This window comes from Apodemus sylvaticus, chromosome 11 (assembly GCF_947179515.1).
Source record: "Apodemus sylvaticus chromosome 11, mApoSyl1.1, whole genome shotgun sequence".
NCBI classification, from domain to species: domain Eukaryota; kingdom Metazoa; phylum Chordata; class Mammalia; order Rodentia; family Muridae; genus Apodemus; species Apodemus sylvaticus.
In genome coordinates, this window is record NC_067482.1 from 57,781,501 (window position 1) to 57,808,939 (window position 27,439).

At 44.1% G+C, this 27,439-nt stretch overlaps 1 protein-coding gene across 4 annotated transcripts in view; it reads right to left on the minus strand.

Moving 5' to 3' along the window:
* Positions 1-27,439, minus strand: part of Zcchc4 (zinc finger CCHC-type containing 4) — a 41,802-nt gene that overhangs the window by 11,226 nt on the left and 3,137 nt on the right. For 2 of the 4 annotated variants that reach the window (XM_052198967.1, XM_052198970.1), the window contains 5 exons: positions 16,652-16,927; positions 16,273-16,350; positions 8,475-8,547; positions 5,650-5,800; positions 4,438-4,538 (listed from right to left, as the gene is read on the minus strand). In XM_052198967.1, the coding sequence (XP_052054927.1) occupies positions 4,438-4,538; positions 5,650-5,800; positions 8,475-8,547; positions 16,273-16,350; positions 16,652-16,927 (679 nt within the window). The remainder of the gene's footprint in view (positions 1-4,437; positions 4,539-5,649; positions 5,801-8,474; positions 8,548-16,272; positions 16,351-16,651; positions 16,928-27,439) is intronic. The other 2 variants (XM_052198968.1, XM_052198969.1) reach the window with 2 other exon arrangements.

Below are 27,439 nucleotides of genomic sequence, written 5' to 3' on the forward strand. Positions count from 1 at the left end.
CTTGTCATGAATTCAGCAGAGGGGATTATTACACTGGGAAGTCAGCCCAGGTTACCTCTACGTTTCTTTCCGACTTCCAAAATCCTATGAATATATGTTACCTATTAGAGGCAAGACACAAAAATGGATTTTACTTAAAAAAAAAAAAGCAACCTAAAATGGTAGTTTAAGTAGTTTTCTTTTGAAGAGACTTCAATTTATAATGTTTCCCTAGTGCATTCCTTTGTGGGGTAGAATATATGTGGTACCTGATTAAGTTCAACAAAAGATATTTTGCACATAAACTTATGAGTGCCATAAGAAAAGCCACTCCTCTCAGGAGACTCTGCTGAAACTTTGGAGCGCTGGAGAGTTGGCGTGGGAGGGAGGATGTGTCCTGCCTGGGACTCTCTGCGCTCCAGCAGCAGATGGAGGGCAGCTTCTTTATGGTTTCCCAAGGAGCTGGAGAGTGCGTGTGTCAGGAAGGTGGCTGATTGCTCGATTTTGCATAACCTAATTGAGATTATTATTATTTTTAAATGCGGGTTTGTTGTGCTAATTAACTATAAACATATGGTATGTAAAACGCACGCTGCTGGAGTAAATTAATGTACCTCTAACATACATCCATATTTCATAGCTTCATCCACACAAATAAACCTCCTGTGGAAGTGCTGTAAAGCAAACACAATTTTGCAAATTGCCTATCGCTCCGGCTAGAGCGGATCCGCCATGTTCCCGTCATTATCCCTGACATCTCACTCACAATGATGATGAGAGGCATTTTCAAACAGAAAATTTCTCCCACAGAACTGATTAATGTGATGAAGTACTGTATAGAAATGAGGGAAAGCACAAAATCTCTGCAGTTCCCAACTTTTAATTTGAGCCATACGCAAATGTCTTCTGCAACACGAGCATGAACACAGTTAGACGGAGACCGAGGCGTCAGAGCGCGAACTCTGTACCCACTATGTCCCAGGCAGTATGCAGGCCACAGTAGCATCTGCACAACTCTCTGAGGACTCTGTGCTGTGGGGTCACACTAAGGCCTCAATACTGTCTCAGCGCTACCAGCCAGCACTCCCCAGCCACAGTCGGCCTCACGTCCTTCATAACCAGATTTAAAATTTCCATGTAAACTGTGACCCTACTCTACACTTACTGAGACTTCGTTATACACTGAATTTCAACAATTTGGTTGCTAGCCAGGCAGTGGTGGCGCACACCTTTAATCCCAGCACTTGGGAGGCAGAGGCAGGCGGATTTCAGAGTTTGAGGCCAGCCTGTTCTACAGAGTGAGTTCCAGGACAGCCAGGGCTACACAGAGAAACCCTGTCTCGAAAACAAACAAAACAAAACAAACAAACAAACAAGAATTTGGTTGCCATATTTTAATATTCAACAATTGCCCAAAAATCCTATCAAAATAGCTTTTCTACTGTAAAAATAAGCTAAAAAGGGCTTCCTACACAGGCTGGTTATAAAAAGGTTAGCTTTGACAGAGCAAACAGCGACATGCAAGGCGTGTTCCAAGTTAGGAAGAGATGAAGCCTAGAGAGGGCCTAGCGGGAGGGTGGCTGTGAGGCCATCTCCCCGGGGTGTGCTAGCCAATGGACCGCAGCGGAAGGATGGGTGTAAGACCATCTCCCCGGGTGTGCTAGCCACAGGAACGCTGCCACTCCCTGTCCTTGCTCCTGGCCCCTCAGCCTGGGGCGGATGGATAGCACTAAACAGTTAGCTTGCTGCGTGAGCCTGCATTCTCTGAACAAGTCTTCCAGGACAACACCAGAATGATTCTCAGCACTTCGAGGGAAGCCCCGTCACCCCTCTGCCCTTCTAAGCCTTCACTCCATAGGTGGGGCAAACAGCACTCTGGAAAGACCAGTGCCAGGCAGTGCCAGGTCTCAGACTTTTAACTTGAAATCGGAATTCTCCTCCCCCTTATCAACCCTTAATAAAGCCACAGCCGATTACTGCTTCATCGCCTGCCTATCAAGCACGATATCCACGTGGCTTCTGTGTCGTGAAGATTTGCAGCCTGTGAGCCTTCCTCTTATCTGAACAGTATCCTCCCTGACCCTACAATAAGAGTCAGTGACTATGGTACTTTTAGCTTTTTTACTGTACCATGCTGTGGTTTGTATCTTATTAAGGCTTTGGTGATGGTCGAGGAGGGGTTAGAGCTATGCAGAAAGATCTGTACTGGACGACAGAGGACATGTGGTTTTATTTGGATTTGTCTGTGGGATGGGGGATTGAACCCGGGACCTCGGGCGTGCTGTGTTTTGTCTCCAGTTCTCATTCTCCTCCTCCTTCTCAGCGGCTGGCTTTTGCTTCACTCCCAGTCAGCCACACATGATCTAACCTCAACATTTTTTTTTTAATAATACAGTGTATTGTACAATTATTTCCAGTAAGCTTAGGCTGTCAACTATTCCCCAAAGCCCTTTCCTAATGACACAGGCGAGCCAAGAAAATGACATGCAAGTGCCAACTCTACACTATCATCATTTGCCTGCCCTGTAAAAAGAGTTGTCTTCTTTTGCCCTAACATCATTTCAAATTCTTGTTCTGCACATGCAGATGCAACTGTTTTCCAGGAAACTTGTGCTAACCAATATTAAGGTCTGAGGTGGAGAAAAGTCCTGCCCTGCCTTGGAATCACCTGAATGATGATCCTGTGGACGGCAGCCTGGACTCTGTAAGCCTCCATATCAAGGACTGGGGTACCCCTTCCCATACAGTACCCCAAGAGACTATGCCCACCATCATCATCATTGCCACCATAGTCATTTAACAGAGAAGATGAGAGGTTAAGCAGCTGAGCTGAGACTAAACACAGCAGACCCCTCCCCACTAGAGTCCATGCTCTCTCACTCAATTCATATGAAACATATGGATACCTACTGTGTGCTGACCATCCTAGGAGGGCACCACTTCCTCCAAAGGAAGCAGGTGCCACTGGAGACTGAAGCCAGTTTAGTTAGCGAAACTTCCGACTAAGTCAGCTGCATCTGCATTGCAAATGCCAACTCTGGAAGCAGCCCTCCCTCCAACAGAACAAAACCCTGCAAGCTTGAAAGGGAGGGGGAACAGCTGTGGAAGGGAGGACTCATGATGTAGGCCAGGCTTGACACGCAAGTCAAGGTTAAAATGGCTCACACTACCCACTCTCTGGAAAGGACACTGCTAATGCGGGTCAACAGTCATAGAAAAGCCGTCACAAATGAGAAAATAATCCCAGTTTTCAAAGACTATACTGTGGAAGCCATGGAAAAATGCTTTGCATTAGAAAGGCTTACAGCAGTTTCATTATAGTGCCTTGGAGACAGAAGAAACATAAGAAGGAAGGAAAGGATAGCACAGCCAGCTAAGGAAGCAACTTGAAATTATTAAATAAAGATTATGTAGCTACCTTTGAAAGTAGGTACTTAGAGAAAATGAGGAATTCAAAAAGTCTTAAACTGGGTAAAAACAAAGTAAAAACTGTAAATTGTAACACTTGCTGCCCAGAGCAGCGCCACAGGTGCAGTCTCCCCTACCCTGGCTCACTGGCATCACTTCAACATTCTTCAGGATGGCATCTGCCCGTGAGAGAGGGCAGAGAGAGCAAGTGCTGTCTTGCAACAGCTGGTAAAGATGCTTACAATTTGAGGGCTGAAAAGCTTCAGTCACTCAATTACTCAGAAATCACAAAAGGAAAAATGCCTTTGCAAAAAGAAGGAACAGTTCCACTTGGTGGCCACACAGAGTGATGGTGACAATGGGGTTGGTTAACTTTAGAACCCTAGGAAAGCAATAAGTTGAGTGGAACTACCTGGGCTCTGGCCTGTGTCACATCCATAGCAGTGCCGGGAAGGATGCTCACTCCAGTGGGCCGTTGCACTCACACACAGTCATCTCTGCCTCTTGAGACACCGCACAATGGGTGGCATGCCCCTTCAAAGCCCTTAGCATTCTTGAGTGACACACGAGAAAGGACACAAGACTTTCCACCAACCAGAAAGGGTGATTTACTTTCCTGTAGCCAGTGAGCAGAACAAAGCTATACCCACGCTGATGGTCCTTGAGGCTGGTGCTGATGAGAGCACAGACTGGTTGAACTAAACACACAGCTGCATCCCGTGGTCACCTGGGACACTTGAGGAACTATTTTCTCTTGGGGCTATACTCTCTGAATTTGTTTGACAAGGGTGGGTTTTTGTTACTGTTTGGGCTTTTTGTTGTTGTTTGTGAGTGTGTATATTCAAGAATCTATATTTTTAGCAAGTACCCTAGAAGTTGGAGCCACTAGGAACCAGGGACTATTCCATACACAGTATAATTTAGTTGCCAATATACTTCAAAACACTCTAATTTACTAAACTCAAAGGTGAGTCTTATGAGAACCTTCAAGCAATATCTCCATTCCCCAACCATTCCCCAACCACGCCAGAAGACAGGCTGTTACTGTACCTGGTAATCCAGCATGCAGAAGCTCGGGAAAAACTGACAAATCCGTGATTCAAAAAAATAGGGGAAAATCCAGAAAATGGGCAGTTCTTTGTGGCTGTCATCTAAAAGATCACACAGGGGAAAAAATAAATAAATAAGGAAAATAAAATAAGAAAGTGATTCTAAAGCCAAAACTAAAATCTTCAGTAGAGACTTCAGCTGTTCCAAACATGCACTTGTCACACAGAAAAGGATGCTTGCGACTGAGCCATCCCACCTTGACCGTTTCCAAAGGTCAACGGAAATACTACATGCCTAAAACCAAGCACAGGCTTTCCTTGTGATGATTAGTGATCTTATGAGTAGCACGTAAGTAAATACCTAATGGTTAATAATGAGCCATGCTTCCGAAGCCCTCAACTTCCGTCCCTTGAAGCATACTACTTACGTGGCCTGGCCATCCCTGGCCACTCACGAATTATCAGCTCATGGGCCAGAGCTGTGTCTAAAAGGGAATGAATGCCCTGACTAATGGGATAATTGTACCAAACACTGAGAAGTCTCAAACCACTTCAAACTCAACACACGTCTCTGTAAGACTGGCCAGTGGGTATTTTCTTGATTAATGATTGATATGGGACAAAGCCCAGTGTGGGCAGTGCCACTCCGGGGCTGATGGCCATGAGCAGGCTGAGGAAGTCATAGGGAACGAGCCAACAGGCAGTGCCCCTCCACGGCCTCCGCGTCAGCCCCTGCCCCCAGGTCCTGCCTTGGCTCCTCTCAGTGAACTGTGATTCAGGACAGGTAAACCAAATAAACCTTTCTTGCCCAAGGTGCTTTTGATCATGGACTTTATCACAACAACAGGAAGACTTTAGGGCTCGGAGACCTAAGAACCGCAAAGCTCGCTAATCTAGTCTCAGCATCCAAATGCACCTGCACACAGCAGCCACTTACTGAGTATTTTTTAAACAAGTGACAGCAGTTCACTGTTGTGCTTCATAGTGCTCCATCATCTTACAGCCATGTTCCTGAGAAGCCATTTAAAAAACCTGACTAGGGTAGGAGGAAGTGTCCCATGATCACGAAGTTTGTCATCATCAAATCAAATGTGCTTTTAAAAAACACCCAGAGCTGCACACTCTGAGTGCTGGGCTTGGCCAGTGCTGACAGGAAGCAGATACATAAACACGAGCTCATTTTGCAGTAATTTTAAAAAAAAAAAAAAGGCACCTTGGCTTTGACCTTCTTTCCACATAGCAATTAACTTCTTGAATGTAACAGCCAGAGGTTCAACCAAGCCACCAAAGGGAGGGTCTGTTACCATAATCAACCCCTCGCCTTCTTCTTCCTGCACGAATGCCTTGCACACTTCAAGGGCAGCCTGTAACAAATAAAACGTCACTTCTAAATCAGAGCCCGAGACAGGCTCTTTATCCTATTGGGAGAATGCATTAAGCCTAGCCTCACTCAGGACTGGAAACGTCACCAAGTCACCCTGCCGCTGCAGAGTCCCTCAGTGACATCCTAAGTCTCTTTTAGTCACTCACGTCAGATTTTATCTTTGGGTTCCTTGATAAGCAGGTTTTTAAATTGCAAATTCAAATACCATCACTATCAGACAACTCCACATTTCAAATAGTTAAATTAAAAAACTAAATTTAGTAACCCAAAAAGGAGAAAGCCATCACCCGTGAAAACAACCTACACATTCAGTCCGACAAACAGGAGCTGATGACAGAGGAGTGGTGCTGAGCCCTGCCAACACAAGGAGGAGTGGCTGTCCTGTCCGCTGCCCCAAGCCCTGCTTAGTAAGTGCAGAGTCAGTCGGCAGGTAAGCACGCACACGCATCAGAGTACTCAGTAAGCAGCAGACATGTTTGTACATGCTTAGCAAGTAAATAAAGGAAGTTTTACAAATGGCAAACCCCATCTGGTCCCGGAGACTGTGCCAGTAACACACTTTCCCACCAGGCTGCCAGTGTTTCCAGTAGCTGCCAAACTCACAGCGGCTAGGATATTTATCAGCTTCTGCTTTGAATGCAGTTAACAGGAGGTACATCTATCATAGTATCACTGGTCTACTGACTAGGAAGAAGTGTGCAAATCAACACCTTCGGTATTCAAATAACACAAGATTTTAAAGTTAAGTAGAACTTTAGACTTTACACAGTCCACCAATGCAGCATCAAGGATGCAAGCCCATTTCCTTCATCATAACCCAAAGCTCCCTGCACCCCTCACCCCACCCACCCCCAGTGGCTGTGGCTATGCTGACCACTCCACACCAGTCCCCATCGGTCCCGGCAACATAACGCTTCTAGACCTCACTCCTCATCCTAACCTCTGTTCTTCAGAACAGTCCACAGAGCAGGTCGGCCTTGACTTCCAGCTGGGCATGGCTGCAGAGTCCACCTCTTGTCTCCTCCCTCCTCCTTCCACTATCCTAGCTGTGAAATGTGCCTGGTCCACTGTCAGGTGACCTCGGCTCGTCTCAACACGGCCCCAACCAGTTGTCAAATGCAGTGATTCCCAAAGATGCCCTGTGGGAAACAGTGGCACACACCTGACTCCAACTCTGTTCATCTCAGTCCTTGGTATTGGTAGCTTTCCTGACCGAGATCCACTCATCTCAAAGGCAAACCGATCCCCATGAGTAGAAAAGGAGGTTTGCTACATCACAAGACTCATTTTCAACCCTCACTCATAACTCAGTACTTGTGCTTATTTCCTGAAAGCTCCGCTGTCTTGTTTGGTTTTCATTCCATCATTAGCTACCATGGCAAAGGACACTGCCAAGTTAAACACGGGTCACACTTTTTTACAAGGACTGACTGATAAGCACGCACACACCTCTGGGGAGTTTCTACACCATTCCTGGTAGTTCCCAAACACCTCTAACCAACCTCCCAGCAGCTTCCACTGTATGGCTAATTACAAATTTGACTCCATGACGAAAAGCTTCAGCTGGGAACAGACACATAAGTGCTATGTATGACCCGGCTCTCCTCAGTGACATTTTCAGTATGCCCCTCCACCCAAACAACTTCTGCTTTGTTAAAGAGTTTGTATGTTTGTTTGTTTGGTTTGGCTTGTAGTTCTGGCAGCCTGGAACTTGTAGACCAGTCTGGTTTCCAACTCAGAAATCTGCCTGTCTCTGCCTCCTGTGTCCTAGGATTAAAGGCCTGGGTCATCACGTCCAGCTCTAACTTTTCTTTTTGTTTTTGTTATTGTTTTTCGAGACAGGATTTCTCTGTAGCCCTGGCTGTCCTGGAACTCACTCTGTAGTCCAGGCTGGCCTCAAACACATGTGTGCGCCAACACCGCCCAGTGAGCTCTAACTTTTTGTTTAAAAAAACAAACAAACAAAACTTCAGGCTCAAGGAAAAGGGTTAGGTACAGATTCCACAGACAGCCCCGGCCCTGAAATAAGCATTTAATTACGGTAGGACAGAAACAAAGGGGAAGCTGACCTTGTGAGGACTTCAGGGGAGGCTGGAGGAAGTGATGTGGACCAGAGCTCTGAGGATTCTCAAAGGAAGGAAGCCAGGGCACCAGCAGGGGCAAAGGCCCTGTGGTCAGTGGACTAGCTGAACACCATGCATCTTGAACATGAACAGCAAGGTGGAGACCAAGGACAGGAAAGGTAAATAGAGGCCAGGCCACATGGAGCCCTGTGGGGGTGCCAACGTGGACACTTAGAAGGCAGAGGCAAGAAGAGCCCCCGATGTCTGAGGCCAACATACTGAACACAGGGAGCTCCAGGCTAGGCGAACTACAGGGCAGGACCCTGTCTGAATGAAGGCAGCAAAAGGGAGCAAAGACTCTCTAGTTGTTCAAGAAACAGCCAGGAAGGAGATGAACGTAACTCAGCAATGGAGCCCTGCCTGGCCCACACCAGGCCCTAAATTCAATCCCTAGTACTGCTAAACAAAACAGACAAAAAAGGAAAAATAAGCACTAACAATGATTTAAAAGCAATAACAACATGGAAAAGGTACTCCTGAATTTGTTAATCAACAATAACAGAAGAAAGAGATGATGGTCGTAAGTCTTACCTCTCCATCAAAGAAATGATGGTTGAACATGTTATAGCGGCAAAAGCTTTCTTCCAGGTAAAACTGTGAATATCTGTAAAAAAAAAAATTTCATTACCAAGTGACGTGCCCAGGCACATACATACAGTAAATAAACAAAACACTAAACTATAAACCCCATAATCACAACCACATTTTGATTAAATAAGTTTCATCAGCCTTTGCTTTTTTAAAAAATAAAGAATACTTTACATTAACTTAAATGAATCTGTAACAGTGCATATTGAATTTACTTTCCCAAGTAGGCCAGTACCAAGCCCAAAGAATAATCATACATAAAAGATACAGGTTCTAAGTGGGCTGGTGGTACCGGCCTGTAGGCTCAGTCATTTGGGAGGTTGAAGAAGGAGGATCGAAAGGTGAGAGGCAGCTTGGGCTAAAGAGTGAATTCAAGGGCAATGTGGTAAGACCCTGTCTCAAATAAAAAGTAAAGGCTGAGAACAGCTCAGAGACAGAGCTCTCACCTAATTAATATTCCTAAGGCCTATGCTCAATTCTCTGAACTATAACATCAACGAACAAAAGACTTTTTTTTTTTTTTTTGAGTCTGGGTTACCTCACTTAATATGATGTTCTCTAGCTCCATCCATCTGCCTAAGAATTTCATGAATTCATTGTTTCTAATGGCTGAATAGTACTCCATTGTGTAGATATACCACATTTTTTGCATCCATTCTTCTGTTGAGGAATACCTGGGTTCTTTCCAGCTTCTGGCAATTATAAATAGGGCTGCTATGAACATAGTGGAACATGTATCCTTATTACATGCTGGGTAATCTTCCGGGTATATGCCCAGGAGTGGTATAGCAGGATCTTCTGGAAGTGAGGTGCCCAGCTTTCTGAGGAACCGCCAGACTGATTTCCAAAGTGGTTGTACCAATTTGCAACCCCACCAGCAGTGGAGGAGTGTTCCTCTTTCTCCACATCCTTGCCAACATCTGCTGTCTCCTGAATTTTTAATCTTAGCCATTCTGACTGGTGTAAGGTGAAATCTCAGGGTTGTTTTGATTTGCATTTCCCTAATGACTAATGAAGTTGAGCATTTTTTAAGATGCTGTATACACTCACTAATAAGTGGATATTAACCTAGAAAACTGGAATACCAAAAACATAATCCACACATCAAATGAGGTACAAGAAGAACGGAGGAGTGGCCCCTTGTTCTGAAAAGACTCAGTGAAGCAGTATAGGGCAAAACCAGAACAGGGAAGTGGGAAGGGTTGGGTGGGAAAACAGGGGGAGGGAAAGGGGCTGATGGGACTTTCGGGGAGTGGGGGGTCTAGAAAAGGGGAAATCATTTCAAATGTAAATAAAAAATTTATCGAATAAAAGAACACATACAAGAAAAAAAGACATTTTTTAAAAAAAATTGATGTTTTTTTTTCTTTTTAAGATGTATTTATTTTATTTATATGAATATATTGTAGCTGTCTTTAGACACACCAGAAGAGGGCATCAGACCCCATTACAGATGGTTGTGAGCCACCATGTGGTTGTTGGGAACTGAACTCAGACCTCTGGAAGAGCAGTCAGTGCGCTTAACCACTGAGCCCAAGACACATGTTCTTATGAACCAAAACACCACACGTACATTGGGCTACAAGACATACTATGCAATTTAAGTTTTCAGAGTATTTATAATTTAAATAAGTCTCTCCTGATTAACAGTTGTTAAGATCTTATTTTTATTTTTGATTATATGTATATATCTGTGTCTAATTGTGGGCTTGTGGGTTGAATGTAAGATGCCTGCAGGGTGTCTAGCCTCTGAAGACAGAATTATCTGCTTGGGAGGTTCCTGATGTGGGTACTGGGAACCAGTCACTCAGTCCTCTGAAGAGAGGAGCATGAATTCTCCTGAGCCATCTCTCTAGCCCCTCAGGATCAGGATTTTAAGGAAATACTAAGTCAACTAAGTCAACATTTCTGTTCAACAGCTCTTATTTCTCCTGTGATTAACACACACATACACTCACACATTCTCTCTCACACACACCACACACACATTCTCTCTCACACACACACCACACAAAAGCACTTAATAAAAGTTTTCCTTGTCTAATGCAAATTAGTTTAATAAAATATCTTTCTCAATATAATACTGAAAGAAGTATGAACATTTAGTGTTTGATGAATTTGTGCCAAGAGAGAGGATTGTTTATTTACTGAATGAATTATTCTATGTTAACTACTACTTTAAAACACCATCAAAAAGGAATGAGAGTGCCAGCCTCAGAAATTAACATTTTATAATCTTTTTTTTTCTCTAATTTGCTATGAAACACTCAGACCACACAATGGCTTGAGTTCACATTTACTTGACTATGTAGAAGACCGAATCCTCCTTTACCAGCTGAACTGTCTCCTCATCTGTGTGCCTGCACCTTGCTGTCTTCATTGCTGTGTTTCCTGAGTTTTTCCACACAGAAACTTTTGAAACTTTAAAAAAAACTCAAGTTTTGCCAGTCTTATTATAAATAATTCACATATGGACCATACAATCCTATTTGGAAAGATCGGAAAAAAATTAAAATAAAAATCAGGAACTCAGCCTTACTTCTACAACCTCTTGGAGAAACCATGCATTGTACCTCGACTCCATCCCTGTGTGTAGTGATGGGCCACCCGGGGCAGTTCCTCACAGGGGGCGGCCGTGGCTCAGCCTCTTCTCAGCACACAATGGTTAAGAGCACAGGCTCTGAGGTCCAGGTTCAAACTCTGGACCCTTGTGTACTGTGTAACGTAAGGAAGTAAGTCAGTCAGTCTTTCTGAGCCTCAGTTTCCCTGGACCTCATGGAGAGAATAGCAGCTACACAGCACGCGTTAAAGCGTGCCTTTATTCTCATACACTTAGTCATAAAAACTTACACCCCAGTGCCACCAATACTAGGAAATTATGTATTTAGTCACCATCATAATCTAAATCCATTGCTTCTTGCTCTGTGGAGAAAGAAGAACAGCTGCTCACCATTCCTTAATGATATTTAAGAGGCAATTGGCAATCTCTGCCCATTTCATACAATATTAACTTGCACTCATGAAGTAAATAAAGGCTTGGGTATCTTAGGAACAGTCAAACCATATATTGAGCTTAACAGCCATTCCCAAACTGCAGGGGCAATGACAATGACCATTAGTAAAGAAGCAAATCCTCCGATCTAATTAAATTCCAAGGGTCCCCCCCACTTCAAGGGTCTTGCTTGCTGTTTATTTATTTTTATCTTCTAAGAGAGGGTGACATTTTTCAGCTCAGGCTACCCTGGAACTCACTTGTAGCCCAGGCTAGCCTTCAGGCCCCTAAGTGATAGGATTTTACATATATACCACTGTGCCCTACTTTCTTGTTTTTTAATCAAAACTTGTACAGGCATTTGTTGACAAATATTATCATTTGAGGGTGTTCTGTCTTTTAAAAAAGGAAAATACAATCCCCCTTTAATTTATTCTCTTTTTTCATTGCTTCACAAAGGCAAAGTCATTTTTAAAAATTAAAAAGAGAATTTGATTTACATAAACTCCAGCACAGCACACCTTTCCAGAACATTCTGGGCAGCAGTGTGTAGAGCCAGAGAGGGGAAGGGCCAAGGTTTCAGTTCTAAATTTCCATCAAACACAAACAAGGGAACATAATTATTCATATTTTAAAGTATATTTAAAAAAAAACACCCAACATTGCCCTCTTAAAATGAAATTGGCCACAAAGAATTATTCTCTCTACTGAACAAGGCAAACAAAACCAATCAGGAAAGCACGCACTTGAAAGCGCTCAAAAGGACACTCGCTTAATTTGGCCATTCATTCTCTTTAAATGAGACTCAGTCACCAAGTGTGAAGCACGCTCTTCCACAGGAAATGCAATCAAGAGCTGAATAAAATTACTTCATAAATGAACCTTAGAAATTCATTTTTTGCTCTAACTTTATTTGGATAGTTTGCCAAATAGAGTCTCACATCTTTCATGCTAAAATTAGAGCACACAGAAACCATCGTAGCAAACGCTATCTTCACATCACTCAGCCCCCACTATCTACAGCCCACGAACAGAGAACACGCCATTGAGGGACTTGGACAACCTTAGACAGGCCTTTTACAGGGCAAAGAGAAACTAGAGTTCCTTGAACTTGTGGCAATCCTGCCTCAGCCTCCTAAGCAATAGGATTACAGGCTATCCTAATGATAGCCAGCAGGTCAGGCTTCTGTGGGACCAGGCTACCAATGTGATCTATGATAACTATCTTCTAAGTGCACACTATCCCCCAAGGGTCTCCCACTAGGCCCCAACTCACCTAAAGGTTCTACTACCCCACAACTGGGGGACACTGGGATGCAAGTCCTTAACACATGGGTCACTGGAGGAAATGCAGTATGCATAAAATATGCCATAATCCACACTTTGGGATATTACTCACCCATGCAAAACAGGTGTACTTACCAATTAAAAAGAAACACACCTGAAATACAGGAAAGGGGAAAATCTGTTTTTTAAAATGTTTGTTTAAAAATAAGTTAAAAGATTGAAAAAGCCAAAAAATTTGGGTGACTTTCACAAAACTATCCTTTAGAAAACAAACCTGAGATCCTTGAGACCCCCACCCACCCACCCAGAAGTCCTTCAGGAGGTACATGTAAATTTCCCAGTTCCTTTTGGCCTTAATCATCCAAGGCTACCTTCAAAGAAGCGTCTCTTGGACAGAGTCAGAGTCACCATACAACAATGTAAACTCCAGGAAGTCCCTGTGGTTGAACGCTGGGACACAGGAAGGAGCCCCACTGATTTGTCTTGAATGATCCAATTACAGACACCAGCTTTTCCTCTCTAGCACTTCTAGCTCCCCTTCCCAGTCAAGTTTCCATCCTGGATGGAGCATACTCCATCTGCCTTGTTAGGGGCTGCCCAGGTGTCGGCTTCTAGAATGGCTCTAGCTGGCAAGTTCATCAGGCTAAACAAAGCACTCTAGAGCTCTACCACCAAGGCTCTCAGGGAAGATGACCTCTTCCTACTGGGTAAGTAGGGGTAGGGGTAAGGTAGCTTAGCTCTGCTGCCACTGAAGTCCCCCAGTAATATGAAACAAGAAATGATTTCATAAGAACAGATTGCTGGAACAATAAGAAAGCACTTGCAACCAATAGGAGTGCCTGTTCTGAATATATAATTCACTTGGCGGAAGTTACTAGTTCACATGAACCAGTAGGAGGAACGCAACGGTGGGGGCGGGGTGGGGCTGGCAAAGGAGGTTGGGGCAGCCCAAGGTAGGTTCATGTGCAGAAGGATAAGTATTTCCTCTTGGACTTCAATTCTGGCTTGCTCACTAACAAACTATGATCTTGGCTAAGTTACTTCACATCTTTGTGCCTCAGTTTTTCCATACGGAAAATGAGAATGATTGCAGCACCTACTGTATAGGGCTATTATGGGAAGTGAGTCATTCAGGACCTGACACAGGCTAAGAACTTAAAAAATACTAGGTACTGTTTTTACATGACAAAAATCCCAAAGTAAAACTTCTATGTATAAAGCAATGTATCTATATCAATAGTAATACTTTAGGAAACAAAGGAATATAGTATTTTATAAAGAAATAAAGTATCTATACTAAATAGTCACAAAGAAAGGAAATGCTATTGTTTGCTGTATGTATAAGCTTTTGACAACACTATGCTAACCAAAAGAAGCCAGACACACGGTTACATATTAAATGGGCCCATTTATATAAAATGTCCAGAAGAGGCAAACCCATGAGGCCAGAAAGTGGCTGCCAGGAGCAGTGACCATGCCGTTTGCTCTGTGTGACAGGAGTGCTCTAACACCAGCACAGTGGCTCACACCTGGAATGCCAGCGCTCCATCTGTAAATCACACGCTCAAGGCCACAGTGGGACCCTGCATCAAAAACCTCAAAATTAAAGAAATAGATAAAGCGCTATGCGAGCAGACAGTGGTATCTCTGCATGACCTACTGAAGACAGACTCAAAACCAAGGGAACACACTTCAAACTGGTAATAATTACAGCTCAATTTAAAATCCAGCAGAGGGCTGAAGAGATGGCTCAGCAGTTCTAAGCACACACTACTCCGGCGGAAGACCCAAGTTCAGTTCCCACGACTCACAGCAGGTGGCTCTCACCCACCTCTGACTCCAGCTCTGAGGGATCTGATGCCCCCTTTGAGCCTGAGGGAACCTGCACATACATGCACACACCCACACATGCACACACCCACACAAACACGTGATCCGTGTTATCACATTGGGAAGGATAACTCCTGCTGAACACAGACAAGTTTTGTCAGCGGGGTAAGTGGTCAACAGGTCAGTCCTATACATAATGGCTGAGAACGTGGACTGAAGAGCTAGGAGCTGTGTGCTGGAGACAGTATTCCCAGTACTTCCAAGTTGACTCGGAAGTATAAAGAAAGGTGCATTGTGCGATCTGCACTTTTGGGGGTGCTGGGTCTTCCCAGCACAGAAGACAGGCAGTCTTCCTCGGTCATTTCTCCACTTTATCTTGGAGATCTGGTCTCTTCCTAAACCTGGAGCTCACCTTTTCAGTGAGGCTGGCTGGCCAGAGAGCCCTAGCGATGCCCTCACCTCCGTCTCAGAGCGGGGGTGAACGGGCATGCTCACCTCTGACTGGAACTCGGGTCCTGTGTTTGCAAACCTCCCACTCCCCACTCTTTAACCCTGAGACATTTCCCCAGCCCCTAAGCTGTACTGATGTGTGTGACATTTTAGTCTTTAAAACTCTGCTTTGGGGTTATCAGTGTTTAAGAACATTTAACTCAATTAACAGAGGACCCAGCACCCATGGTGGCTCACAACCATCCTTTTTTGTTGGTTTGTTTTGTTTTTTTGAGACAGGGTTTCTCTGTGTAGTCCTGACTGTCCTGAAACTCACTCTGTAGAAGACCAAGCTGGCCTCAAACTCAGAAATCCGCCTACCTCTGCCTCCCAAGTGCTGGGATTTACAGGCGTGCGCCACCACTGCCCGGCTGCTCACAACCATCCTTAACTCCAGTTCCAGGGGATTTGATGCCCTCTTCTGACCTTCAAGGGCATCAGGCACACATGTGGTGTCCATATAACATGTAGGTAAAACACTTAATCACATAAAATAATTTTCTAACCCTGACTTACAGAGACTAAGGAACATTTCAGTCTGCGCACTCAGGCAGTGGATGGACGTTTGTTTCTTGTACGCTACAAGTCACACTACAGATGCACCCCAACATGAAAAGTGCTCTGTGGCTCCCACACATAGATACATCCCACAGATATAGCTATTTTCTGACTCCCAGCCCAAAGCCTGCCTAGTGCACGGCTGCACTCCCTCCACTTCCGGCTGCACCTGGGAAGTGAACATCATCTGGAAAGATGGTACTGTCACATAACCAAGATTGGAAGATGAAACAAAATCCCAAAACTCTGACCACAAATGAGACAGTTCCATTTCCCTGGAAGCATTTGTACATGAGAAAAAGTACATTTAGTGGGAATGGTCTCTAATCCTAAGTCAGACACAAGGACACCCATTCACGGAGGAGAACCTGTGTTCCACAGGAGCAAAAAATAATAAAAAAATACAATGCCAATGTATTTGAAGCAAAGGCTATGTGTTAACTTTGTACACATGACAAGGTGTTCATAACCTACCACTACTCCTGAATGTTACTTACAGCGTGTAACAGGTTATGAACAGTTCAGAAGAGAGGAACACGGAAAGAAGTGAGGTAACGATGAAGAAATGTGATATAATAAACCTACCGAAAGTCAATATCCAATAACAGGCTCCTCATGTTGGACTTCTCACCCGGTGCTGCGAGTCTGACCTGCTCATGTAGCCTGGAGCGGGTAATGAAAGCAAATTTAATAAGAAACCACAAATGCCACCGACAGGCAGCAAACAAAACACGCTGCAGAGAATCTGGCTCAGTTTTACAGACTTTTTTTTTTTTAAGGGCAGAGCTTTAACAGAGAAATCTAACATAAAACCTTCAATCTCAGATGAGAAAGCAACCACTGGGGGGGACATGCTTTCCATGTCCTCTTGGGTCTAGAGCCTCTGGCCTCACTCTGCATTCTTCATAAAAATGTGCGGAAGCGTAGAATGGTGCTGAGGGAGAACTTTGTAAGTGGACCGTACCTCGGTGCTCCAACACACAGCACCCTTCGGAATCCGAGGGTAGCAAGGAGGCCTGCCAGAAACTGGCAGCTCCGATCAGTGAACAGGTACTGGGCGTGCGTCTTCTTGTTCTCCAGGGGGAAGAGCAGTCGGCTGGGCCTTCCCAGCTGGGGGATGGAAATGTCGGCCATCAACTGGTGCTCTCTGTGCTCCCTCCAATCCGCAGGCAACAGCAACTGCTGGCAACTTCGACAGAACTTTCTCTGAGTCAAGGGCAACTGAATGAAACTCAGGTACCTTCAAGATACAACGAAAGACACGGGAGTGTGCTTTAACATTTTTTTAAAAACAATATTCTTTTGCTATTTTTAGTATCCACAAAGTATTCTTACTTCCCAAAGAGTAGTGCATAAAGAAGCGAAAATGAGAAAAAGGATCTATGGAATGTTGGCGAGAATTTATGTCTGGCTGTATACCTACAAAGTGGGAAGAGAGTCAGCAATTTCATAAGAATTGAGATGCTCCAATTTAGCCACTGAATGAAGATCAATATCCATTTAAAATGTGAATATAATATATTACTCAAACAATTTAGTAGTAATGGCAACTACTAGCACATTTAAATTTATCGACGAATCCATGTGCTCTAACTTTGACACGTTAAACAGTCTGGCTCGGTTGGCAGTCATTTTAAAACGAGAAATCAAGATCATTCTTCAAGTTCTTATGACATATTTAGCAAGAAAAATTACCTCTTAAAAGGAAAGATGTTCCTGAGGCGCTCTCTGTTCCTAGCTGTACTGACAGCGGCCGTCAGCACCCCTCCCTAGCCAGCAGGCCAGGACCAAAAGCCTTACAAAGACTCAGGAGCTAAGTGAGGCAGCACACATCTGCAACCCCAGCACCCAGAAACTGAAACGGGAGGGTGAGGAGGGTGAAGTCTAGGCCAGCCTGGGTTACAGTCTTCAAAGCAGAAACAGGGATGATATTGGATACCCCAAAATTTTGTTTGCTTTCGAATCTGATTTCAGAGTTACTACAGCTCAGATTTTCCTTTTGCACTTTATTAAAGATTATTGGAGAAAGAAAATACAGTCATTATGTCTTTTTTTTTAAAAAGATTTATTTATTATATGTAAGTACACTGTAGCTGTCTTCAGACACACCAGAAGAGGGCATCAGATCTCTTTAAGAGATGGTTGTGAGCCACCATGTGGGTGCTGGGATTTGAACTCATAACCTTTGGAAGAGCAGTCAGTGCTCTTACCCACTGAGCCATCTCTCCAGCCCCCCAGTCATTATGTCTTAAAGCAGTGATTTTCGTCCTGTGGGTCGCAATCCCTTTGGGGGTCAAATGACTCTTTCACAGGGGTTGCCTAAGACTATCTGCATATCAGGTATTTACATTACAATCCATGACAAGCAAAACTACAATTATGAGATAGCAATGATAATAATTTTATGGTTGGGGGTCACCACAACATGAGGAACTGTATAAAGTGTCACAGCATTTAGAAGGTCAAGAACCACTATCTTAAAGGCTGGTAACTTTTATATATGAGACACCAGTTACAAAATCAGAGAAGAACACAAAAGGAAAAGAAATGAGCCCACTGAGGACAGACAGAGGTGTGTAAAGAGGACATGACACGTGGCACTGCGCTAAGGATTCCTGCAGTCTGGTAAGTCAACAGGTTCAGCCCAGCTAGTGTTAGGAGCAGTATGCTAGAAGCCGTAAAGAGGAATCCGGAGAACACTGGAACTACTAAGTAGTTTCCCTTCAAAGGCCGCAAGGCAGTGACAAATATTCTAGACAGTTAGAGCAAGAATGCAGCTGCCTGCCTGCAACTGAAACATCTCTAGCCCCATGACGAGTGTTCCTCTGACAGCTTTATTCATGACAACAAAGAGAGAGGAGGCAAGGAAAGGCCCCAAGCCACAGTGGAGGACCTGCAGCCACAGCGGCACTGATGCCGGAGCACGGCTGGCTCTCCTCACTGAGTGTTAGGTGTGGATCATGTCCACACCACATCCAGTGATTGACTCACTGAGTCCACACTTACCATTCCGACTCTCAAAGCCCTGACAAAACACACAAAGTAAGTTTTCAGATACTGTACAACTGGTCACCCACAACCCTGACCGGAAGGAACAGAGGGACTGGGTGGCTGGCCAGACATCGCCTGGAAGGGTACATGGATCCTGACTTGTACCACACAGTCCCAGAAGAGATGTGTACCAAAACCAGAGCAGGAAATCCTCAAGTATACAAATCCTGGGGTCAGCACGCAGAAAGGACCTATCTTAGTAGTGTGGGAAAACAGTCCCAAGAGCTGGGAAGCCAGCTACATAGGCAAGAGCACACGCTGCCAGCGTGAGGAACTGGCATGAGGAGCTGGTTCAAATCCCCAGCACCTCTGGGAAAAGCTGAACACAGCTACACATGCTATGAACTCGGGCAGTGATGGCATGGCTGAGGGTGGAGGCAGGCAGATCCCTTACAAAAACAAAACGGAGGAACCGTCCATAGCCTTATAAAGTTTACCTAAGAAACCTCAAGGCTGACATTGGACAGAGCAAAGACTCGATGCTTCCACCCTAAGCGTGAAGCAAGGTATTCTTACCTCCCTACTCAGCACCTATTGGAGTTCCTTCTATCCTAATTAGACAAAATAAAGGGCAAAGATGGGACAGGGAACATTAAAGCTTATTTATTCACAGACAACAAAGTTATACATATAAGGTCTTAAGAAAAATCTTCAGAGCTGGGCAGTGATGGTGCACACCTTTAATTCAGCACTTGGGAGGCAGAAGCAGGCGGATTTCTGAGTTGGAGGCCAGCCTGGTGTACAGAGTAAGTTCCAGGACAGCCAGGGCTACACAGAGAAACCCTGTCTCAAAATAAATAAATCAACAAACAAACAAACAAATAGCAAAGCAAAAGCTAACGTAGAAAATCAATTGCGCTGTTACAGACTTACATGGCTGTGAGGTCGGTCTCCAGGGCAACCAACCAAACAAAACCAAAAGAATGTGTCTTGCCTTTTCCCCACACAAGATGCACTGAGACAGCCTGCAGCGGAGTGTTCCACAGCGTTCTTTACAGAACTACACCTCACACAGGAACTGAGCAATGATTAGATTTTGCCATCCTTCCTATCCACAAGGCAATGGTCATTCACTATTGCTAAAATCACCAGATGAAAGGCCGGTAGGAGATTATACAGGCTAACCAATACCAATCTTAATACTGTAAAAAGGGAATCACTAACCAGTATCTGCCTTGTGGTTCACAAAAATAAGTAGGAAGGTTACATCAAAAGAAGGGCTGACGAGATGGCTCGGTGGTTAAAAGGACTCACTGCCCTTCCGAAGCTCCTGACTCAGTTCCCAGCACCCACACGGCAGCTCACAACCGTCAGATGTTGTCTCTGGTGCGCAGCTGTCCATGCAGACAAAGTACCCATATACATAAAATACATACATAAATTAATCTTTAAATCAGAAAGAAATCATCCAAAAGAGTTGACTGTAGCTACTTCTGGTGGGGCTTCTTCTCGAAGCCTCAGACTATCTGCTTCTACTGCCTCAGACACATCTTTTAAATTGAAATGTAATTCGCATGCCATAATATTCACGGGTTGCTGTGTGCAAGTCTCTGGTGGGTAGGGCATTCCCAAGGTTGTGCTACATTGGCACAGCTTAATCCCAGATCATTTTTGTCACCACAAAAAGCTCATCCCCTTGGCAAGTGCTCCTCACTTCCCCACCTCAGCCACTGCTAATCTACCTCTAGTCTTCAGAAATTTGCCTTCTCTAGACATGTAAGATAAATGAAATAACAGAGTAGCCACATGCAGACCCTGACGTGAAACTTCTAAATAAAAGACTTTTGCTTCAAAATGGAAAGTGCTTTGTCTTTCAGGCAAAAAGATGCACACAGCAAGTCCTGCCAAAGGGCTACCATGGACACTGAAGCCTCACCACAGAATCAGAACAAAGGGGGACTACAGCAGAATGCAAGAAGGGGCAGAAGGGGAGAGAATGTGGGAGCCCACAGGGACGGGGAGGTTTGCACTAGAATAGCACTTAGGCCCACATATATAACCCAAAACTAAGAAAGCCAAGTAAAAGAACTCTAACTCATATTCAAAAGCATCAAAGATGATCAATGTAAAGAAAAAAATCTTCAACCAAAATGAAAGTGATAAAACATAAGAAGAAACAGTCATTTCTCATTTTACATGGATGAAGGTCAGAGAGAGGGTTATCATGGCGTACAAAGTTACAAAGGAGGACTAGCAAGATGACTGAACAGGCAAAACACTGCCACAAAAGCCTTGATGACTTGAGTTTGATCCCCAGGACTCACAAAACCACAGGGATGGGGAGGTCTGAACCCCAAGAATCGTCCTCAAGCTCTATGCCCAGGCTGCGGCCACAGGCACCTGCACTTATGTGCACATATCATATATGTAATAAAGTCTCAAAGGTGACAGGAAAATAGAAAAGACACACCACCGCCTCCTGACAGAAGAAAATGTAAACTATACAGAAAGAGAACAAAAGAGAAGCAAAAGGAGACGGACACCAAACCCAGGGCAAGCAGAACTATTACAACAGAACAAATACGGACTGCTCTACTGTGAGAATAAAATGCAGGTGACTTAGTCCCAAGGCCAGAGGTGCACAGACTTCCATTTACCAGAGCACAGATAGCAGGAGGCAGTGGGCCCTGGGGTCTTCCCAGCAGGTGGCACCTACTGACCTACAAACCTACAGTACATCTTACTGTAGAATAGTTACAATCTACTTCCTGGCTGAGACCATGTATCGGAGTGGAGAGTGAATCTTGAGCTGCAAAAGGATGGGAACTTGGGGCAGGGGCATACCAGCTGATTGTGACGATTGCGCCCTCCCAAGTGCTCCACACTAGCAAGAAACAGAGAATGTGCACTGTGACTATAGAAACCACTGGTTTGTATAAACTGCAATCTGAACATCAGCTGTGTGAATGTGTGGGTCTGTTTGGACTGGAATGGTTTCTGGAGGAAGGAACTGTAGGAAGTGCCTGCCTTCCTACTTGAGGTATCTCAACCTCATTATTGTAGGGTTTGAGCCTTGTCTGGATCAAGACCGCATCACTTCCAAGAAGCACATATTTTCACAGTTTATCTTAGCATATACGCTATTGAGGTTGGATGGATAACTGCTTGTCAGCAGAGGTGCAGCTCATCTGTATGCCGGAATGAAAGCATGGTCCCACTTCCTAACGCCATCACATATTAAAGTCAGTACTGCACAGTACTGGGATCATTATGAAGAGGTGTCTGCCATGAAGCCATGGCTCCGGATAGAGGCACACTACCACACAACCAATGGACACATTGCATACTGGAGATGAACACACTTGCCAGCCACAACAAACACGGGCTTTATAAGACCTAAGAAACAATGTTAGCAGCAATCTAACTTAACAGCATCTGCAAAGAAGCCTCCAGACAGGGCTGAGAAGGGTTTCCCTGGCAAAAGCTACCCAGATAAAGGGCAACGCTTTCCCTGGGTTTGTGCCCTACACTGCATAAAAAGGGGACTAATAGAGCACTGTTGCCTGACTACAGACTTAAGTGACCAGCTGTTTCAAGCCCTTGCCACCAGGACATTCCTGCCAAGATACACCACACTCTCACCCTGTGAGCAAAAATAAGCCCTTTCTCCTGTAGGTTGCTTTTGTCAGAATATTTACCATGGCAACAGGAAGAGTAAAACAATCCCACAAGCAGATAACGTACATGAAGCTCAATCCATTCTGATAAGCAATGTGGTCAATAGGACCACCTATCACACAAAGCAGCAGCTGACTGCAGGCAGAAACCGTGAACCTGTAGGAGGTAAGTGTATGCTTTGAATGGGATAGCCTCCGTCAGCCCCAGGACCGTCTGCAGCTGCTTGGGGAGGACTAGGCGTGGCCTTGCTGGAAGAGGTATGTTACTGGGGGCCGGCTTTAAGGTTTCCAAAGACTCATGCCAGTTTGAGTTAGTACCCTCTACTTCCAGCTTGGGCTTCAAGATGTGAACTCTTGGCTGTCCTACCACCATTCCTTGGGTCCACCATCATGGACTCTTAACTCTCTCGAGCATAAGCCCAGTTGAAGGCTTTCTTTTATAAATTTGCCTTGGCTGTGGTGTTTTATCCCAACAACAGAAAAGCAACTAATACAGAAAGCAATAGTGGGCAGGCAGGACAAGCCACCCACCTGAGAGTGACCAATATCAAAAGGAGAAAAGGACACTACCGTCTGACCCTGACCGCTTCCTTCCTTCAAGGCCTTCCAGCCTGCTCAGCAGAGGGCCCAGCTCCAGCTCATTAAACTTTTCCTGAAGGAAGATAAACCAAGATCTTACACTCATCCCATACCTCATGAGCACATCATCACTTACCTAGGCGGCTTTAAAGTTAGCATTCAGACAGGCGCTTGAAGTTTGAGGGAAGAAGGAAGGAGCAGGAGCCGGAAGCGGATTACTCAGCTCCGGCCTCCTATTTACTGCACATGCCCTGAGGGAGAGGAAATTTCATTCTGCCGCATGGCTCAGCATGATTCACAAATTGCAGGCTAGCATTTTGAAATGTCATTTTTATTGATCTCCATTTGATGTTCCATTTGCCTTTCCTGGAGTACACAAATTATGTTTATGGCATTTGTCTAACAGCAGACCTTGAAAATCTAAGTTTAAATGAGTTCTGGAAAAAAAAAAAACATAACCAAATGAAATATCAACCAAACAAAATTATCTGGATGCACATAAATTAACACTGATCTCCACATTCACATTTATCTTCCCCTCAGACTTCATAGGGCACAACAGGGATGGAGGCACGCCATATAATAGAATATTAACACATTTTAAAGCATAACAGGCAACTAAAAACTATAAGGAAAAGCAAATCTGAGGCACAAAATGTAAATCTGTCAGCTGAGCATCTATGAAATATAACACAATTCAAAGACCATGTTAGGAAAAAAATGCTTATCAAATCCTGCTCCATAAACTAGAAATCTGTGCAACATTCCCGGGCCCGTAATGAAAACTGGGTAACGAAGATCTATTCATCTCACTGCCATTATTCTTTCCTAGCAGTTTCAGAAGAAGCCAAGCCAGCTGGGAATCCTGGTTCACGGGTAGGAGGAGCCTAGCATTGGGGAGGTTGAGTCGGGAAGGCTGCAAGTTCAAGGCTAGCCCAGACTACGTACCAAGACCTTCTCTAAAAAAAACAAACAAACAAAACAATAGAAAGGTCTTCCTAAACTAGGTATCAAGTCTTAATACAATTTATACTTGCAATATAGTTCTTTAGTAAGCTAATTTATAAATGAGTTGACATAATTAAATTACCCAAACCAGAAAACAATTACAAGAATTGTAACTGAAAACAATCTCAAGAATGCATCTTCCTTAGGTTCATTCACACACAATGAACTTCTAGTTGAAACATAAAGCCATGTCAAGGGAACAGACAGTCCACTGAGCTCTGACTTGACCTCAACATGATTTTTCTTAAGGTAAAGTTTAGAAGAAATCCTACCTAGAACTTTCCCTCCATACATATAACAAAATGTAGGAGCACCAACCAGAAAGCAATGTTGTGAAATCAATTCAGCCTCTGTGAATTTCCCAAAACCTGTTGGAGTTCTCATCTTTACAGGGTACGTATGGATCAGCTAGTGCCCAAGTCAGCAATAATGTCCTCGCTTTCCTGAGCACGTAAGCCTTAAGCTCAACATGTTCTTCATGCCGTGCATTTTTGTATCTATACATGTTTGTATCTATCTATCTATACACATATGCATCAGCTCCAATTTATGTTTTCTTTGAACTCTCAACAAATACCTGCTGTATGAACAAACGATTGGAGGGATGGATGTTTCTGGAAATAAAACCTAAGGTTATGGGTCATACATGGTTTATGATGCTGACGATAGTTTTATCAAAACATACTCTCAAGAGATCAGCATAAGACAGAGGAAGTAAGCAGGGCAGTGGTGGTGCACGTCTTTGATCCCAGTTCTTGGGAGGCAGAGACAGGAGGATTTCTGAGTTCAAGGCCAGCCTAGTCTAGACTGAGAACCCCTGTCTTGAAACCCCACCACTACCACCACCAAAAAAAAAAAAAAAAAAGACAGAGGAAGTTACTGCTTTCCTCTCAAAATATAGCCTTTAGGAATTTTGATACTTCATATTTTAGCCAGTTTTATATATTAATTATGCACTTAAAGAATTACTTAATAGGGGCCAGAGAGATGGCTCAGGGTTAAGGACACTTATTGCTGCTACAGAGGAGCAGCGTTTGGCTCCCAGTACTGACATGATGGCTCACAACATCCAGAACTCTAGCTCCAAGGGATCTAATACCTTCTTCTGGCCTCCTTGGGCATTAGGGACACACATAATGAATACATACATGCAGGTAAATACACACATAAGAGAAAATAAATCTAAAAACAGACTTAAAAACATTCTTTATCAGCCAGATTTAGTGGTGCATTCCTTAATCCCAGTCCTCGGGAGACAGAGGCAGGTGGATCCACATGAGTTTAAGTCTGGCCTGGTCTACCAAGCAAGTTCCAGGGCAGTCAGGGTTATTACATAGAAAAACACTGTCTTGAAAACTCAAAATAAATAAATAAATAATATTCTTTATCTGGCCTGGAAACATAGGTAACTGGTGGGGGCTTGACTGGAACACCCAAGGAGTGTGTGAAAAATAACTCCCACACTCTTGGCAGCATGGAGACAGAAGAGAATTCCACTTCTAGAAAAAAGGATCACTGAGCTATTCTTAGTTAGATTCTAACCATACCACCAATATCGTCATGTGACATGAAAACACAATTATCAGATAAAAATGGCAACAGAGCTGGGCAGTAGTGGCGCACGCCTGTAATCCCAGCACTCTGGGAGGCAGAGGCAGGCGGATTTCTGAGTTTGAGGCCAGCCTGGTCTACAAAGTGAGTTCCAGGACGGCCAGGGCTATACAGAGAAACCCTGTCTTGAAAAAACCAAATCCAAAAAAAAACAAAAAAAAAAAAACAACAAAAAAAAGGCAACAGAGATAGAGTACAAAACTAAGTACATAATATGACTACAACTTAAACAAGCAAACTTTACTGTCAATGTCAACATTCAACATGCTTCCCTCCCCCCCCCCCCACACACACACAACAGCTATGCTCCTGACAATGTCCTAAATTGAAGAACTTTGAATGAGAAGGATTGTTGTTGAGTAAACAGGTCTAAACATGGGTTTGCCCAAAAGTTAGCTACCTTGGGCAAAGGCATCAATCAGGTCCTGGTCAATCAGCCCAAAGACCCCCCACCCCGCTAACTGTCAAATATCCTCTTGCTTTTCAACCATTTTGTTCTTTCCTCTTCCTTCACCCAAAAATAGCCATGGCAGACTGATCCCCAATAAACCTTCCTTTCTACCCACGGAGCGGCCCAGGATAGAGGAAAACTCCTGTGCACCGTGTAAAAGCAGTCACCTGTCGATAAGAAGCCTACTGCCCATGAACTGAGGAGGAGATGGGAGATGAGCGTTCTGGGGCAGGGGTGGGGCGAGAATTTTTGTGAAAGAGTCAGACGAGGAGACTCACCCCAAACTCTGAGGAGGAGACAGTCGCATGAAACTGAGAAGGTAAGCAGCCAGGTGGCATGCTTAGGTTAGAATAAACTGGATTACTGAGATATGAGTGTTGGGGAACAGAGCTGAAGCTTAAGGCCTGAGCATTTAGTCATGAAAATTTTGAGTCGTTATTTCAGGGAACAAAGTGGCCAGGTTGGAAAAACCCACAACTATCGTCCAGTCCCATGGATTCACTGCAATCTCACACTTAACAGAGGTTAAAAAAAAAAAAAAAAAAAAAAAAAAAAAAAAACAGGAATAAATCCTCCTTGTGCAAAGAGATAGGTCGAAGGACAGGAAGCATGGGCCATGTGTTTCTATTTCCCAAACCGTCAATAGTCTGTTTTCTACAGTTATGATAATCACACCCTAACATATCTTTATCTCCTGTTTACACAGAGTAAATTATTATAGATCACTAATTGCTATCTGCTTTCATGTCTAAAACAATCCTTTGACTCAGAGAGGCAGAAAGCATGAGTCACAGTTCAGTCATTCTAACAGCGTGACCTTCAAGTTGCTTCCCTGCTCCAAGCCCCCACTTCCCACCCAAACTGGCCATCTTGGCAGGATTGACTGTCACCTCGGGGAAAGCATCTCCCACAGCTCCAGCCTCACGGGAGTGCTTGCCCACCCCACCCCCTTCTCAGCCTTTCTCATTGTTGATTGAATTCCTATACAGGAAACAGACCTCTCTAGTTAAGAACTGAAAGAAGAGGCAATCAAGTTATATTTAGGAAAGCGTTCTCAGCATAGCACCAGCTTCAAGGTCTATGAAAACTCAGGCAAGAGACTTTATTTAGAGCCGGGCGGCAGTGGTGGTGCACGCCTGTAATCCCAGCACTTTGGGAGGCAGAGGCAGGCAGATTTCTGAGTTCGAGGCCAGCCTGGCCTACAGAGTGAGTTCTAGGACAGCCAGGGCTATACAGAGAAACCCTGTCTCGAAAAAACCAAATCCAAAAAAAAAAAAACAAAAAAAAAAAAACAAAAACAAAAGAAAACAAAAAGAAAACAAAAAAAAAAACAAAAAGGAGAAACTTTGTTTATTCACTTATTGTGCTTTGGGTTGGGTTTGTTGGTTTGAGGTAGGATCCTCTACTTAGCTCTGGCTGGCCTGAGACTTAGAGA